Source organism: Bubalus bubalis, chromosome 14 (assembly GCF_019923935.1).
Source record: "Bubalus bubalis isolate 160015118507 breed Murrah chromosome 14, NDDB_SH_1, whole genome shotgun sequence".
Lineage (NCBI taxonomy): Eukaryota > Metazoa > Chordata > Mammalia > Artiodactyla > Bovidae > Bubalus > Bubalus bubalis.
Window position 1 is genome coordinate 20,763,695 of NC_059170.1, and position 17,603 is coordinate 20,781,297.

General features: G+C 49.4%; 2 protein-coding genes and 1 long non-coding RNA gene across 9 annotated transcripts in view; 2 read left to right on the plus strand and 1 right to left on the minus strand.

Moving 5' to 3' along the window:
- Positions 1 to 12,550, plus strand: part of SNTA1 (syntrophin alpha 1) — a 26,579-nt gene extending 14,029 nt beyond the window's left edge. Inside the window, exons 3-9 of one of the 2 annotated variants that reach the window (XM_045162650.1) lie at positions 4,576 to 4,780; positions 8,194 to 8,401; positions 8,557 to 8,687; positions 8,804 to 8,995; positions 10,812 to 11,008; positions 11,704 to 11,891; positions 11,976 to 12,550. In XM_045162650.1, the coding sequence (XP_045018585.1) occupies positions 4,576 to 4,780; positions 8,194 to 8,401; positions 8,557 to 8,687; positions 8,804 to 8,995; positions 10,812 to 11,008; positions 11,704 to 11,891; positions 11,976 to 12,068 (1,214 nt within the window). In that variant the 3' untranslated portion in view covers positions 12,069 to 12,550. The remainder of the gene's footprint in view (positions 1 to 4,575; positions 4,781 to 8,193; positions 8,402 to 8,556; positions 8,688 to 8,803; positions 8,996 to 10,811; positions 11,009 to 11,703; positions 11,892 to 11,975) is intronic. The other variant, XM_045162651.1, reaches the window with a different exon arrangement.
- LOC123464888 lies at positions 3,541 to 17,297 on the minus strand. Of its 2 annotated transcripts, none has more exons than XR_006639950.1 (3): positions 17,155 to 17,297; positions 8,904 to 17,035; positions 3,541 to 3,662 (listed from the first exon to the last, which is right to left on the minus strand). It is a non-coding gene; the product is annotated as an uncharacterized LOC123464888 (long non-coding RNA). The 2 variants fall into 2 exon arrangements; XR_006639949.1 differs by lacking the exon at positions 3,541 to 3,662 and having other exon boundaries at positions 11,008 to 11,550; positions 16,922 to 17,035.
- The window catches only part of CDK5RAP1 (CDK5 regulatory subunit associated protein 1), a 35,974-nt gene continuing 35,626 nt past the window's right edge, over positions 17,256 to 17,603 (plus strand). For 3 of the 5 annotated variants that reach the window (XM_045162645.1, XM_045162646.1, XM_045162647.1), the window contains exon 1: positions 17,256 to 17,597. In XM_045162645.1, the coding sequence (XP_045018580.1) occupies positions 17,256 to 17,597 (342 nt within the window). The remainder of the gene's footprint in view (positions 17,598 to 17,603) is intronic. The other 2 variants (XM_045162649.1, XM_045162648.1) reach the window with 2 other exon arrangements.

Genomic DNA, 17,603 nt, shown 5'->3' on the forward strand with positions numbered 1-17,603 from the left:
TTCCCAGAACACTGACTCTGAGTTCGAATCAAACCCCATTTGTGTCGTCTTTGTGTGTGTGTGTGTGTGTGTGTGTTGCTCAGTTGTGTCTGACTCTTTGTGACCCCATGGACTGTAGGCTGCCAGACTCCTCAGTCCATGGAATTCTCCAGACAAGAATCCTGGAGTGGGTTGCCATTCCCTCCTCCAGGGAATCTTCCTGACCCAGGGATTGGACCCGGGTCTCCTGCAGGCAGATTGTTTAGCATCTGAGCCCCTTCTGTTCTCTAGGAGCTCCCAGTTTGGTGAGAAAGAAAGCCCCAACACACAGAAGCACTGCAGAGTTCTAAGGAGTGTGGGCAGAACCCGTGTCAAGTGTTTCACATCATCTCATTTAATTCACTGTCTCTCTAAGGTATACATTGTTATTCAGGTTGAGGGACAGGCAGGTGAATTACCTTGTTCAGGGGCTTCCCTGGTGGCTCAGTGGTAAAGAATCCACTTGCCAATGCAGGAGACGTGGGTTCAGTCCCTGGGTTGGGAAGATCCCCTGGAGGAGGAAATGGCAATCCACTCCAGTATTCTTGCCTGGGAAATCCCATGGACAGAGGAGCCTGGTGGGCTACAGTCCATGGGGTCGCAGAAGAATCGGACTCTACTTAGCGACTGAACAACAACAACAACAACAACAACAACAATGGCCACACAGCTAGACAGAGCTGGAATTCAAGTCTGAGAATACCTGTGCCCTAACCATGTACTAAGGTCATTCTGTGCAGGGGAACTGCATTTTCAAAGGTATTTGGAAGCTCCTACACCTTCTGAGAGCTCTGAGCACGTCAGTATGATTGGATTAGAGGGCTAGATGTGGCTGGAGGTGAAGCCTGCAAGGTAGGCAGGGCCCAGATCCTGGAAAACCTTGAAGTTGGATGAAGAGTGCCGGGAGCCAGAGCATAGCTTTAAGCAGGGGAGGGGAGTAGCTAAATATAGTAGGGAGATATATCAGTTGCACCCTGAGTGGGGGTAGGGGATGGGTGGGTGCTGCATTAGTTAAGATGCTTTTGTCTGCAAGGAACAGGAACCCCATTCAAAGAGGTTTAAATGTTGAAGGAAATAGGTTTTCTTCCAGAATACCTAAAGTCAGCATGGTTCCAGATTAACTTAAGGCTTTGCAATGTGTGGACCCCAATCCTGTGGTCAAAGTGACTATCATTGCCTTAGAACAAACTCCCTGCTTTCCAGCAACTTCTAAAGGCTAGAGGAGAGGAAGGGAAGGGAGTATATTTTCCCTCACAGCTCATTGGACAGAATTGTATTATCTGCCCCTTTTTAGGCCAATCACAATTAAAAAGGATGGAATGATCATGATTAGCTTTAACCAATTAAGATTTTTCCTCTGAGCTGGGGAGAAGCCCAGCCTTTAGGGCTCAGAGTTCTGTTAGCAAGGAGGAAAAAAAAGTAGGATTTTTTTCTTTAATGGTTTAACTGACAGACAGACTGTGATGTGTCCTACCTCTATCACCCCTTGAGACATACTCTTGGGGAAAGTCATTGCTGTAATGGTGAGGATGAGTCATTTTTAGCCTTAGTTCCCAGTCTTTAGACCTAGGCTTAGTTCTTTCAAAAGAACTCTGCTCTTATTTTCCAACATCATCCCTCTCACTTTCACCCTTGTTTACTTGGATCTTATCTGAGCAGTCTCTTGTGACAGAAATAACTTCTTATCTGGTTCTTCCAGGGAGCTGGGCCAAGAACTTCTTCCCCCTACTTCCTGGTCTGTCCACTCACAGCCAGAGCATACTGACTGGGCCTTGACTGCAGGCATCAGATGGCCAACAAACCAGATGGCCGTGGAGGTAGAGGTGGCTGAGAAGAGAGGAAGAGAGGCTGTCCCAGGGCTAGCAGGCATAGGCATTCTTCAGTAGGGCAGCCGAGGGGACAGCCTGACAGGGAGAAGAAAGACCAGTGCTTGGGCAAGACATTAAAAAAAATTATTTATTTATTTGACTGCACCAGGTCTTACTTGCAGCATGTGGGATCTAGTACCCTGACCAGGATCAAACTCAGGCCCCTGCATTAGGAGTGCAGAGTCTTAGCCACTGGACCACTAGGAAAGTCCCTTGGGCAAGACTTTCAACCATCTTGACATATACACTGTCCTCCTAGTAGCTCATTTCAGAGACAAGGAGACTGCTGCTCATCAGAATTGGGGACAGTCCAGATGCTGGGTCAGATGTGGTGGACACCTTGGTTGCCTGCCTTTCAACCATTTCCCCTTCTTCCGTGCTACCAGAGCCTGATTTAATTTGCTCGGCCCCAGGGCTTCCCTGGTGACTCAGACAGTAAAGAATCTGTCTGCAGTGTGGGAGATATGGGTTCGATCCCTGGCTTGCGAAGATCCCCTGGAGAAGGGAACGGCTACCCACTCCAGTATTCTGGTCTGGAGAAGCCTGTGGACAGAGGAGCCTGGCAGGCTACAGTCCATGGGGTTGCAAAGAGTTAAACACGACTGAGTGACTTCACTTTAATGTTCAGTCAGCCCCACAGGCTGACTTGTGATTGGTCTAAATCAATCATGACTACTCCCTCTTACTAATGATTATGCTAGAAGTTGGCATGCCAGTCCAATTGTGCCAATGAAATAAAAGGTTTCATGGAAGTATTTATCTCTCTGATAAGAGGGAGGTATGAGTTGACAGAGCTTTTGCTGCCTATCTCCTTCCTTCCTGGTTTGGTCATGTAAGGGATCGTCGGCTGGACTGTGTTGCAGCCATCCTGTGGTCATGAGGGGAAGGCCGGGAGAATGGTAGGGATGCCCATCCAGGATCCAGTGTCATTGAGTCATTGAACCAACCCTGACATTGCTTTCCTCTAGACTTCTTGTCACATGAAATCATAAATATCTTTCTTGCTTAAGGCACTAGTATCATATATTCTATTATTTGTAGCCAAACCCAGCTAATTGATAGAGGAAGAGGGACCAAAATATTTTATTATCAGTCAGCTTTAATTGATTGGTAATGGCTACCATGGAGAAGGCAATGGCACCCACTCCAGTACTCTTGCCTGGAAAATCCATGGACAGAGGAGCCTGGTAGGCTGCAGTCCATGGGGTCTCAAAGAGTCGGGAACGACTGAGCGACTTCACTTTCACTTTTCACTTTCATGCATTGGAGAAGGAAATGGCAACCCACTCCAGTGTTCTTGCCTGGAGAATCCCAGGGATGGGGAAGCCTGGTGGGCTGCCATCTCTGGGGTCGCACAGAGTCGGACACGACTGAAGCGACTTAGCAGCAGCAACCATGGACTTACCAGGTAGCTCAGGGGTAAGGAATCCACCTGCCAGTGCAGGAGATGCAGGTTGGGTCCCTGAGTTGGAAGGATTCCCTGAAGAAGGAAATAGCAACCTGCTCCAGGATTCTTGCCTGGGAAATACCATGGACAGAGGAGCCTGGCGGTCTACAGTCCATGGGTTTGCAAAGAGTCAGGCTGAAGGACTAAGTACAGGCACAAATATAACAGAAGCTCCTTGCTTTCTCAGGTAGCAGTTCAAGTCTGATGTGGCATCTCCAAAGTCTCAGCATCCATTTATTTCTGTATTATTGGTCAACCTTTTGGAGTGTGGCTCATGTTCTCCTGGTCAAGATGGTGCTCCACCAGTCTGTGTTTCAGCCAGCTCAACCCTGTGAGGGGAAAAGGCAGGGAAAGGAAGGGCGTGCCCCCTTTTTTAATGGGCAGGACTTGGTAGCCTAACACATCTCTTTTGTTCTCATCCTATTGGCCAGACTTGGTCACATGGGCACTTACAGCTGCAAGGGAACCTGCAAATTGAAGTCTTAAGTTGGAAGGTTATCACTATTTTGGAGGAAAATTGGCAGCCTCCACCACAGGACTATCTCATGCAGCCTCTCCTTTCAGCAGATGAGAAGACTGGAGAGACAGAGGCAGACAAGGGGACGGTGGGGGAGCACTTCTGTCTCCTGACTCCTGTCTTGGCGCTCGCTCACTGCCTTGTTGTGGTTGTTGCCTATTCTCTTTAAGCGGTCATTTTGAAACTCTAAGCACTTAAACTTACGGGGTTAGAACTTAGTCATGTGGCCATACCTAGCTGCAAAGGAGGCTGTGAAATGTAGTCCACCAGGTGGCCATGGGTCTATGAATAAGAAAGGCAAAAGGATGAATGTTGGGCTGCATCCAGAATTTTCTACCATGCAGCCCTGTCAGAGACTTTAGCCTAGAGGAAGATAGTGATGTGAAAGTGTGTGTGTTGGTTGCTTAGTTGTATCTGACTCTTTGTGACCCCATGGACTGTAGCCCATCAGACTTCTCTGTCCACAGAATTCTCCAGGCAAGAATATTGGAGTTGAAAAAAAAGAATACTGGAGTTGATAGCCATTCCCTTCTCCAGAGGATCTTCCTGACCCAAGGATCCACTCTAGGTCTCCTGCATTGCAGGCAGATTCCTGGTGGATCATCTGAGCCACCAGGGAAGGGAAGTGGACATAAATTAAAATTTAATGAATTAGTGACAGCTGTTACATGTGCTACATGGGAGCCCACGTCACGGTGGTAACTGCTGACCTCTCCCCTAACCAGTCAAGTACATGAAAGAGGTCTCACCATATTTCAAGAACTCTGCCAGCGGGACCTCGGTTGGCTGGGACTCGCCTCCTGCCTCACCCCTTCAGCGGCAGCCTTCCTCCCCTGGCCCCCCACCCCGGGACCTCCGTGATGCCAAACACATGTCCTTGAAGATGGCATATGTGTCAAGGAGGTGCACCCCTACAGACCCAGAAACCAGGTAAGCCTAGCATAGGGGGCGACTCAGACAGACGTGCCCTCGTGTTAGGTGGTGGGGCCAAAGGAAAGATCCCTTGTGTTGCAAGTGACAAGCACAATGCCCGAACGTAGTAGGTGCTTAAGAAATGCTTGTTGAATGGAGACAGGAGTGAAGTTATGGGGATGACGGTGTGCTTTTCTTCTCTCTTCTTCCTCTGGGTAGCTCACATCTGAGGAGGAACTTGGTCTGCAGAGGAGTCCTGGATTCCAGTCTTGGTTCTCCTTGAACTAGGCCCTTTTCCTCACTAACCTTTAGATTCTCCCGTATGAAAGAAGGATATCAGACTTAGTGAGCCCCTCAAGTCTCTTCCAACTCTGCCGAGGTTTCAAGATACCTGGTAACTTTCACTCAGGGACATGGAAGGTTACCATCCCTCACATCTGAGCAGCCCTAACATTGATGATAAGATTGCTACTAGCCAGCATTATTGAGTACTTATCATGCACAATTGAATGTAACTCTCACAGCAGCCCTATGAGCAAAGTCCTATTGTTTCACCCCGCTATTATAGATGAGGACAGAGGGAGGAAGTAACCTGCCCAAGACCACACAGCCAGGAGGAGAATGGAGCTTGCCTCGTTCCAGGTAGCCCTCTCAGCTTCAGGAGCTACCTGAGCGGTGACAGTGGTGAAGGCAGTCCCTGTCGATCAAGTGAGGGGTGCAGTATTGGGGTGGGGCTGAAAGGCCTGTGCTCTGGGTGCTAATTGCAGCTGAATTTAATGCCCAGCCAATGCCCAAATGGGCCGGGGGGTCTGGTTAATGTTCAGCATTCAGACCTCCGATCCCTACTTGATGCCCTGGCCCCAGCCTCCCCCATGAGGCAAGAACTAGTGATTCACAGGTTACTTACAGGTGCTCCACTTAGGGACCTTTTGTGTTGGGTGAAGGTGAGGTGGTGTCAGTCCTTCCTGCGACTCACAGAACTTTAGGTTAGTTGTGGTTCCCAGCCTGATCCCAGACATCACCTGAAGCATGTGTGTACCTGTATTTCTATGTGTGTGTACATGTGGATGGCATGTAAATGCAAGTGTTTGTGTGTATATGTGAGCATTTGCACAGGCAGGGATGTAGATCTGTGCATATGTGTGTTGTATGTTTTTGTGTTAATATCCATACGTGTATATGCATGTATGTACGTGTGCTTGACCTATGCACACATGTGTAACTTGAATATAACTGGGGTTCCATATCAGCACAATATCCCAGTCAAAGGAACACCATTCGGTAACCAAAGCATAATGAAAAATGTTTTGAACTTTTACTTAGTGTTAAGATTACATTGGTGTGCAAGCATCAGAAACCCCAACAAGCAATGGCTTAATAAATGAGGAGTTAATTTTCCACATGTTTAAAAAGAAGTTCAAGACTTCCCTGGTGGCACCGTGGATAAGAAGATGTCTGCCAAAGCAGGAGACGTGGGGACCTGAGTTCCATCCCTGGTCTGGGAGAATTCCACATGCTGTGGAGCAACTAAGCCTGTGTACTGCAACTTGCGAGTCCAGGTGCTGCAAGTACTAAAGCCCGTGTGCGTAGAGCCTGTGCTCCGCAACAAGAAGCCACCGCCATGAGAAACCTGAGCACCACAACGGAGAGTAGCACCTGCTTGCCGCAATTAGAGAGAAAACCAGTGCAAAGTAATGACCCAGTATAGCCCAAAATAAATACACACATACGTAAAAAAGAAATCCAGCAGTCAGCTATTTAGGCTGCAATTGATGGTCAAGAATACCCTCAAGGCATCAGGCTTCCAGCTTCTTCTTCTGCCGTCTTTTACAGTTTTTATTAAAAAATTTTTTCTTGGCTGCACCATGAAGCTTATGGTATCCTAGTTCCCAGACCAGGCATTGAACCCAGGCTCTTGGCAGTGAAAGCATGGAGTCCTAATGGCAGGGAATTCCCCTCCTGCCGTTTTTAGTATGGATTTTCTTCTTCTTGGAAATAGCTTGGTGCCTGCACCTCTACGCATGTGTCCATATTCTAGACAGGAAGAAGGCAAAAGACAAAGGAATTGTTCCCCTGGTATTTTGTTCTATTGCTGCATAAACAGCCGTCCTGAAGTTTAGTGGCTTAGAAGATAGCAGTTTAATATTTTTCACAATTCTGTAATCTGGGCTGGCTTAGCCAGGCAGTTCTTCTGTTCCTTGTGCCATCTGCAGGGGCTACAAATCCAGGATAGCTGCTTCACCTATGTGCCTGCTTCCTCAGCAGGGGTGTTGGAATAGCTGGCGGCTGGCTAAGCATTCCTCTTTTTGTAGGGCTTTTCCACGTGGCTAGCTTGTTTTCCCTCTCAGCATAGGTGACCTTGGGGTAGATGGATTTCGTGATCGTTTAAGAATGCCAAAATGGCACTTCTGCCACATTTTGTCTGTCAAACCAAGTCAGATGGTCAAGGAGAGGAGAAATAAGCTTCACCTCTTGGTGAGGGAGGTACACTGCATATAGGGAGAGATGAGTTTGGTGGAGGCCATCTTTGGAAACTAACGGCCACAGCTAGGAACGCTTCAGTTGGGAAGGGACGCCCTCCCCAAAGACTTTGCTTTCTATTTCATCAGTCAGAATTGGGTTGATGGCCAGTGCTAGCTGCAGGGGAGATCCGTGGTGGAGGAAGGCAGAGGTGAAGGCATTGGAATGGATATGTGTGAGCCATTCTCCAGTTTCTGCCCCGCTTCACTGGTTACGGAAATACCAGAGGGGAGTGATTCTTTAAAGCCCCACAGAACATTTGAAGGTCCTTTCCCTGCCACTGACTCTTCTTGGACCTCCTTGAGACCGTCCCCTTGCACTTGCCTGTGGGGCTTTTTGTCTCCCCACCCTTTCCCTTCGCCATACCCTGGCTTTTTCTTTTCTTTTTTGACCATACAGTTTGCCTTGTAGCAGGGCTTCCCTGGTGGCTCAGTGGTAAAGAATTGACCTGCCGATGCAGGAGACACAGGTTCAGTCTCTGGGTTGGGAAGATCCCCTGGAGTAGGAAATGGCAACCCACTCCAGGCTTCTTGCCTGGAAAATTCCATGGACAGAGGAGCCTGGCTGGCTACAGTCCATGGGGTCTCAAAGAGTCAGACATGACCCAGCGACTAACAGTACTACTACTACACTTTGGAGTGTGTGTATTTGTGTATATATGCCTGTATGTGTATGTGTGTTGGAGAGAGAGATATAGTCTCTTATCCCAAGATAAGATAAGATAGATAAACCCCATGAGGCCCAACAACTGTGGCCGGAGCCCTGCAGTGGGAGTCGCTCCTGATTCTCTCATGGACGTCCCCTGTGGTTTCCTCTGGTTTTGTGGTAGATTGGGGCCCTTTGGCTCAGGTTTCAGGGTTGGGCACCTGTCCAGTGGACGGGACTCCCCTCTACCTCACTTGTGCCTGCAGGTATCTGGAGATCTGCTCGGCCGATGGCCGGGACACCCTCTTCCTGAGGGCCAAGGATGAGGCTAGCGCCAAGTCCTGGGCGGCTGCCATCCAAGCCCAGGTCAACACGCTGACGCCCCGGGTCAAGGATGAGCTGCAGGCGCTGCTGTCGGCCACCAGCACAGCCGGGAGTCAGGACATCAAGCGGATCGGCTGGCTGACTGAGCAGGTGCCTGCCGGGCCCGGGGACCCCTCCTCCCCTCCCTTCCCCTCTCCCAGAGGCGACCCCACTCCCATTTCCCCTCACTGCCTCACCCCGCCCTGGCCCTCTCACCTCTCTTCTCCCCTCCCCGTCCCCCATCACTGCTGCCTTGCCTCCTGCAGCTGCCCAGCGGGGGCACGGCACCCACCTTGGCCCTGCTGACCGAAAAGGAGCTGCTCCTCTACAGCTGTCTGCCCCAGACCCGTGAGGCCTTGAGCCGGCCGGCGCGTACTGCCCCCCTTATCACCACCAGGTATCTGCGGGTAGGGCAGGGCTGTGTGTCCCGCCCAGAGCTTGGGGGTGCGATGCTCTAGATGGACCTCAGAAGCTGGGGACTCCAGCCCCATTCTATGCTGAGTTATTCCCCAGGTGGCCTGAAGCGAGTCTCTGCCCAGTCTGGGCCTTGGTTTCCTCATCTGTAAAATGGGGACTTGGAACAGAAGGATATGAGGTCGTATCAGTCACTCACCCATTGACACCTGCTCTGTCCAACCTGGTGCTGCCTGGTTCAGATGAAAGACAGTCCCCAGAGGTCTCTGTCCTCAGGGAGGACCCATCCTGGTGAGGAGACTGGCCTGGGAACAGCCTTTACAATGCAGAGTGTAGGAACCACTTAACTCTACCTGGCCTGCAGGTGGGGGTGGGGCAAGGCTTCAGGTAGAAGATGACATCTGAGCTGGACTTTGGCAGGTGGGTAGAAATTTGCCATTTAAGGAAGGGTGGACAGGCATCTTACACAGAGGGAACAATGTAGTCAGAGGGACAGAAGCACGCAGAGCTGTCGCAGTTCCATGGAGCTCTCTGAGTGTGCCGTAACCAGGGTGTAGACTCTGTCTGGGAAGTGGAGAGAAACAAGGCAGGGAGTTGGCAGCCCCGATCTTGCAGAGCTTCTGTTGCCTGGATAAGGGCTGTTAGCTTTATCTGAAGAGCTGTGGCAGACAGAGTGAGAAGAGCTTTAACCTGGGAGTGAGGTGTCTCATTGGGTCCTGTTTTAAAAAGGATCTGTGTGGCTGCCATGCGGAAAATATACTGGAGGAGGGGGATGGGAGAAGTTATGCTGGAGAGACAGTGGAGGTGGGTAGAGGCAGCAGATGGGGAAGAAAGGCCGCATTTGCATTGGAAACACATGGTGGGAAAATTAACCAGGCTTCATACTTGCCAGATGGGGAGGGTGAGGGAGGCGTCCTGATGAATGGATGAACGGGAGTTTTGGAACTGGTGTCTGGGTGGGCAGTAGGAGTAGGGGTGGGAGTGCAAAGGGAGGAGGTTGGATCAAGATGTCCAGTCCAAAGTGTCGGTGGGGGGCGGGTAGGTAGGGAGCTTGGGTAGGAAACTGGGGAACTTGTGAGTCTGTTGCTTAGGGCTGCCAAGTAGGAGACTGGGCATCAGAAACAGCTCCAAGGAGGAACTGAAGCTACAAGAGAAAGCTTGTGGAGTGAGGACCAAAGAGGGCGAAGGTATAGAACTCTGGGGTCTGCTGCCTAGAGAGGGGCGGTGAACTGCCCAAGGTTACACAGCAAGTGGGAGTCAAGCTGAGAGGTGTGGGCCCTTGCTGCTCACGTCTCCTCACTCCAGAATGCGTTCCGGCACACGTGTCAGGAGCCTGCTGCCTACTAGGGATGAGCAGGTCATGAACGTGCTACCTAATCAAGTGATTCATTAATTCAGGCCACAAATGTTTACTAAGCACCTACTTTGTGCCAGGCATTGTTTTAGTTTCTGGGACTATAGCAGTGAACAAGCTAGACAAACATTTGTACCCTTGATGATATTCTAGAGAAAAAGGCAATCAAAAGCCAACTGCAACAGTAAAAAGTAAGTATAATTTCTGGTACCATAAGGAAAAGTGCGGCTAGTGATAGGGGAGAGCGCTGTTTTATTTTTATTTTTTGGCTGTGTGGCATGTGGGATCTTAGTTCCCTAACCAGGGATCAAACCTGGGCCCCCTGAGGTGGAAGCACAGAGTCTTAACCACTGGACCGCCAGGGAAGTCCTGAGGTGTCATTTTAGGCAGAGAAGTCAGGGAAGGCTTCTCAGAGGAGCTGGCGTTTGAGCAAAGGTCTGAAGGAGGTAAGGGAGAAAGCAATGCAGATAATCAGGGAAAAGTTTGCTGGGCAGAGGGAACAGCAGAGGGGCTGAGGCAGGAGTATGCTTGGAGTGTTTGAAGACGCTAGAGTGGCTGGAGCTGAGGGGGCCAGGAGGAGGGTGGCAGGAGATGGTCTCCTGTGACTCCATCAGTGACCGTCTGGACGTCCTGTCCCCCCACTGGGTGGAAAAGGAGTCGCAGGGTCCCTTCCCAGGTCACTGCCCCCTTAGCCCAGAACTACTTCCCTGCTGCCTGAAGCCTCATGCTTAGACCTCTGCCCCCTGCCCCCAGGCTGGTGCACTCAGGCCCCTCCAAGGGCTCGGTGCCCTACGATGCAGAGCTCTCTTTTGCCCTGCGCACGGGCACGCGCCACGGTGTGGACACTCACCTGTTCAGCGTGGAGTCACCGCAGGAGCTGGCTGCCTGGACCCGCCAGCTGGTGGATGGCTGTCACCGGGCCGCTGAGGGTGTGCAGGAGGTGTCGACAGGTGGGCTGGGTGGATCTGGGAGTGCCTTTCTGGTAATGAGCTGCTTGTCCCCAGGGGCATTCAAGTTTCCTTCTTTAGGATGCTTCAGGAGGGGGATCAAGAGTGGGATTTGGGGTCTCCGAGGGCCCTCTGTTTCGGATGTGCAGGTGTCCTGGAAGGTAGTGAGACTTGCTTCCCAGGGGTTTTCTTGTCCTGGCTTTGTGACTCCGCTGGTGAGGATATGAGAGGTGGCACTTGGGGTAGGGTTGCCAGAAAAAGTACAGGACACTCACTTGGATTTGAATTTCAGGTGAACAGCAAATAATTGTTTAATTGAGGGAGATCCAAATTACCCATTGATTATCTGAAATTCACATTTAACTGGGCAAGAAGTCTGTAGGCGTTTAAGGTCTCCAAAGGCCAGACTTGGTGGGCCTACCTTCACAGGGAGTGGGCCTCCTGTCCAAGGCAGAGTTGCAGATTCCCCTTTCCTCCTTTGGTGCTGCTGGCTGTGGGTCTGGAAGTGGGGTATAGGTTTTCTGCCCACTCATCCTTCTGACTCTCTATAGGGTGGGTGTACAAATGGCATGACAGACAGTGAGCTTCCCACCCCCGGTGGCATTCAAGCCCCACTTTTGGAGCTGCCAGGGGGGACTGGAGGGAGGGCTTGCAGTCTCTGAGGTGTCGCTGTGCCTGTGCCCACGCCCTCCCCACAGCCTGCACGTGGAATGGCCGTGCCTGCAGCCTCTCCGTGCATATTGACAACGGCTTCACGCTGTGGGCGGCGGAGCCAGGTGCGGCCCGAGCTGTGCTGCTGCGTCAGCCCTTTGAGAAGCTGCAGATGTCCTCGGACGATGGTGCCAGTCTCCTATTCCTGGACTTTGGGGGCACTGAAGGCGAGATTGTGAGTGGAAGGGGTTGAGGGGTGATGCTCTCCTGGAGGCCAGGCTGGGTGGGCTCCTGACCCTTCTCTCTGTTCACCCCGTAGCAGCTGGACCTGCATTCGTGCCCCAAAACCATGGTGTTCATCATCCACTCCTTCCTCTCGGCCAAGGTCACCCGTCTGGGGCTCTTAGCCTAGAGGTGGTCAGATGCATTAGCCCTGAAGAGGGAGTGTCCACCACATGGCCTGACCTGGCCCTCCGCTGATTGCCTGCTTGCCGCTGGGCTGAGGGAAGGGAGAGAAGAGCAAGAAGGCGGAGACCCAGCTCAGGACACAGCGGATCTCACCAGTGATGGGGGAGTGTCCCTGCAGCTCCCCCCACCCCCACCAGTGCCTTTCGTGGAGAGAGATTTTGTGTACACAGAAACCATTCCGAGCCTAGTATATGCCCCTTTGGGAATCCTGGCCCCAGCTAACAACTGCTGGCCTTCCTAGAGGCCCCTAAACTGTCCCCAGAGGCCCCACCTGAAGCTGGAGCTCCCTGGGGCCCATGGCAAGAGACAGAGAAGCCTTTCATTCATTTCTCCCCTCAGGTCCACCACCTTGGGGCATCAGGTTCTCTTCATCCTCTCTCTCCTCCTTACTCTTGGATAAATAAACAGCCTGTGAGCACATATGCAGCCTGGCCCAGTGTCTGTGGTTTGTGCCTTGGCCTGTGGGTCCTGTGGTGGCCCTTGTAGTCCCAAGATGGACCAGACTGAAGACTGGAGTCCCTTTCCTTAGAGAAGAGCAGACCTTTAACCATAGGGTGGAAAAAGAGTCTATTGGTTATCTACTATTGCAGAACAAATGACCCCCAAATTTAGCAGCTTGAAACAATGAACATTTATTATCTTTCAAGTTTGGGGAGTTAGAAATTTGAGAGGGGCTAAGCTGGATTGTTTCTGTCTCAGGATCTTTCATGAGGTTATCATCAAGGTGTCAGTTGTATTCATCTGAAGGCTTGACTGGGGTCAGAGGATTTGTTTTCAATATTTCTAACTCATGGCTGTTAGCAGGAAGCCCTCGTTCCTCACCATAGTCACCTCATTATGACAATGTGGCTGGCTTCCCCCAGAGTGAGTGACACAGACGAGAGAACCAGGAGGAATCCACTGTGCCTCTTATCACCTAGTCTTGGATGTCACATCCTGTCATTTTTGCTCTATTCATTAGAAGTGAGTCACTAATCCCAGCCCACTCTCAAGGGGAGAGGAATTAGGCTCTACCTCTTGAAAAAAGGAATGTCAAAGAATTTGTGGACCTACTTAAAAACCATCATTGAGAGCCTCTGGCCTGTTTCCTGCAGAAGAGAAGATGCTTGGCATGTTCTTGGAATGTTTCTTTGGAAGCTGTACCAGGCAGCTGGCTACATATGAGCCTTAATTGCTTGCATTGTCCAGAAAACCACCATGACATCAGTAACTGTAGCGTACATTCGGAGAGTGCTTGCTATCTGCTCAGCACTGTGCATGCATTTCCTTACGGGGTCGTCACCACATACCTATGTGGTAAGCACAACAATCTCCATTTCACAGGTAAGAAAACAGGCTCAGCGGGGAGAGACACTTGCCCAAAGTCACACAGTTACGAAATTCTGAGCTTGGATTCAAACGATGTCTTTCTGACTTCTGACCTCTTGTTCACCTTAGAGACTTTCTGGTCCTGCACTATCCACTAGAAATATAATGCAAGCCACGTATGTAACTACTAATTTTCCAGTAGCCACCATTTAAAAAGTAAGAAAAAATGGATGAAAACAATTTTAATAATGTTTTATTTAACCTAATAGAGCCAAACTGTTAGAACTTCAGTACATAATGTACAAATTCATTAATGAAATGTTTTACATTCTTTCTGTCATAGTAAGCCTTTGAAATCTGTGTATTTTATACCTACATCTCTATTCAGAGGTCAAATTTTCATTAGAAACCTTCGATTGGTATTTTCATAAAATTTACAGTTGAAAAAATTAGATTCACATAATCAAGTTATTTCCAAATATACTAAAGTTTTCCCATAAGTGAAATTATTTCCCTGGGGAAATGCAGGTAAGCAGAGATATTCCAGCTTTGCCCACCTCAATCTGCCCACTGTCAATGCACTGTTTATTCAAGAAATATATAATGCACACCTAGTCTGTGCTAATCCTTGGAGCCAGGAGCTGCTTTGCTGGGATCAAGCCTGACAGGTCCCCATGTGCAGGGGAAAGAAATTCAGCAGAAGCTCTCACAATCAAATGTGTGACTCTGATTGGGTAGACACATGGAAATATCAGAGAGGCCAGAGGGGACCTGATCTCTGAGGGTGAGGGTAGGTTTCTCTAAGGAGGAGACCTGAAGCTGATGTGCATCTGAAGGAGCATGCTAAAAATCAGACAACCCCAATCTCTGTTGCCCCAGAAACAAGCATTTATTTTCACGCTTCTGGGGCTGCATGTTGACTGCAGTTTGACTATTAAAAGCTGGGCTTGGCTGGATGGCTTTGGTCCAGACTGTGGGTTGGGCTCAGGTCTACTCTATGTTTCTCCTTTTGGACCCCAGGATGAATGAGCATCAACTCCCAGGGCAGTATGAGACAGTACGAAATTTGTTATGCATGCGTGCGTGCGTAGTCACTTCAGTTGTTGCAAACTCTTTGTGATCCTATGGACTGTAGCCTGCCAGGCTTCTCTGTCCATGGGATTCTCCAGGCTAGAATACTGGAGTGGGTTGCCATACCCTTCTCCTGGGGATCTTCCCAACCCAGGGATCAAACCTGCATCTCTTATATCTCCTGCATTGGCAGGAGGGTTCTTTATTACTAACGTCACCTGGGAAGCCCCTGAAATTTATTATGGTATGTTTCAAACTTCTAAAATCCGGGTTTTTTTTTTTCCTCACTGCCCCCAGACACCACACTGGCCCAGGACTCCACAATCCCTGGACAGCTGCCACAGCTCCTAAATGATCTACTTCTTTGTTTCCTCACCTTCCTTCCTGCAGTGCAGCATATTTCCCACACAGCAGCCACTTTATATGCAAAGAAAGTGAAAGTCAGCGGGGATGACTAACTTGGCCATGGCTATCATAAGCATTGGAGCCTTAATATGAACCCAGCCAGTCTGACTTTGAACTAGTCAGTTGATGACAGGACTTTTGGATCAGACTGGCCTGTGGGTGGGTTCCAGTCTGCCATATACTAGTTGTGTGAGCTTCAGCACATGACTACCTATTTGTATTTTCAGTTTTCTCACCTTAAAAATGGACCAACAATAGCCTCATAGACTTCTAATCAGGTATCAAAGAGATTAGTTGTAACAGGGGTTGTCAGGGCCCCCAGAGTCTTAGTAATTCAGAGTGGCTGGAGCCATTGTCTGCATCTTATAGTCAGAAGGCTTTCTCCCAAACCACAGCCTCTCCATTAACATATGTAGGAGTATACTTCCACCATGGCTGCTAGTATATAACTACCCCTTTGGGTGAAATAATTCTGAGATCTGTGTTTTACTGTTTCCTAGATCTCTGCAACAGAATTAAGACCCAGATGCCCACTTCAGTAACTGGCTTGGTAACACATTCTTTATTGGATGTCTCCCCTTCTCTGACTCATTTTCTGACTACCTTATCAGTGTCTTCTGAGATCACCTTCATGCACTCAAATACATAAGGTCTGCTTCTGGGGAACTCAAACTAATACATAAAGCAGTCATTTATTCATTCAACGCATATTTATTAAGCCATACAATGAGTCAGACTCTGTGCTAGATCCTGGGGATATTGCAATGAACAAGACAGATTGTGTTCCTGCTCTCAGGGAGCTGAATGTCTAGGAACTAGGCAATGCTAAGTAAGCAAATAATGCTATCATTATGGATAGTGACAAGTATTGTGAAGAAAATGATGTGATAATAATGGGGGCATTTTAAATGGGATGGTCAGAAAGGGTCTCTCTGGAGAGCTGGCATTTAAGCTGAGACATGAAGGACAAGAAGGCACTAGCCTTGAAACAATCTGGGGGAACATTCCAGAAAGAAGCTAGTTAAATACAAAGGCTCTGAGATAAATAGGTGCTTGGGGTATTGAAGAAGCAAAATAAAATTATGTAGTTGAAGTATATTCAACTAGAGAGATCATGCTAGGAAAAGAAAGAAATAAATGGGTTGGAGAAGTAAAAGAAAGCAGTAGCTAGATCTTGCAGGTCCTAGGACACAGTAGGAAATTTGGATTTTATTGCAAAGGCAATGACAAGCCACCGGGAATTTTCAGCAGAGGAGTGATGTGATCTGACTTTTCTCTTTTTTTTTCCTGTGGGGCTGGGCAGCTTTTGGGATCTTAGTTCCCTATCAGGGATCCAGATCAAACTCTAGCCCATTGCAGTGAAAGGGCAGAGCCCTAATCACTGGACCGCCAGCGAATTCCTGTGACCTCAGGATAAAAACAAATATATTCCCTTAGGCTCTGTGTGGGAGATAAGTCAGTAGGAAAGAAAGAAAGTGAAGTTGCTCAGTCCTGTCCGACTCTTTGCGACCTCATGGGCAGTTGCCTGCACCAGGCTCCTCCGTCCATGGGGTTTTCTAGGCAAGAGTACTGGAGTGGGTTGCCATTTCCTTCTCCAGGGAATCTTCCCGACCCAGGGACCAAACCCAGGTCTCCCTCATTGTAGACAGACGCCTTACCATCTGAGCCACCAGGGAAGTCAGTAGGAGACTAGGTTAAAGGCAGAAGCAAGGAGACCATTTAGGCTATTGCAGCAGTTTCTGATGAGATAATGGTTGCCTGAGACCGAGTTGCAGCAGGGGTAGAACGGGAGAATAGAAAAGTGACAGATTTGAGACATTTTGGAGTTAGAGCTGACAGAACTTTCTGACTGTAGAGACTGAGGGGGAAGAAACAAAAATGAGTTTCTGTTAGTGCAACTGGGAGGATGCTTGGGTCTGAGATGGGCAAAACTGGGCAGACACAGGTTTTGGGTGAGGATGTGTGTGTAGAAATGACGAATTCTGTATTAAGTTAGAGGCGGTCGATACGTACCCAAAGGGGAGGTGCCCCAGAGACAGTGGAACTCTGGATCTATGACTCCAGCAGGGGCGGCAAGAGGGGGTGGTCTATGCTGGAAACGTGAATTGCGAAGTCTTTAGCGCAGCACTGTCCAACAGAAAAAAAAAGTGAGCCACGTAAATAATTAAAAATTTCTCAGTAGCCACAGTTAAAAAAAAAAAAAAGGAAAAATAAACAGTTGAAACTAACTTAAATAATATACTTACTTAGCCCAATAGGTCCTAAATATTATCTCAGCACGCAATTCATGGGGTCTCAAAGAGTCGGACATGACTGAGCGACTGAACTGAACTGAGTCAATATAAAAATGATCGATGAGACAGTTGGCCTTCTTTCTTCGACATTCAGTGTGTTTCACACTTACAGCACAGCTAACTCGCACTCGCTACGTTTCAAGCGCTCCGTTGCCATATGCCAGTTAGGGGTTACCACTTGGTTCAGGGAAGCAGCGGAGGATTTTCAAAGCCAGAAAAGGCCCACCCCGGACGCTATAGACGACGCACTTCTGCCGGACGGAACACCCTGGACCGAAATTGCAGCGGAACGGAAGTTGCGTGTATGCGCGCGCAGCCGCAGACGGAGAAGCCGGGAGCTTGCTGGTCGAGAGGACAGTCCGCGGCAGGAAGCTGGGTTGTCGGGGCTGCGGAAGGTGAGC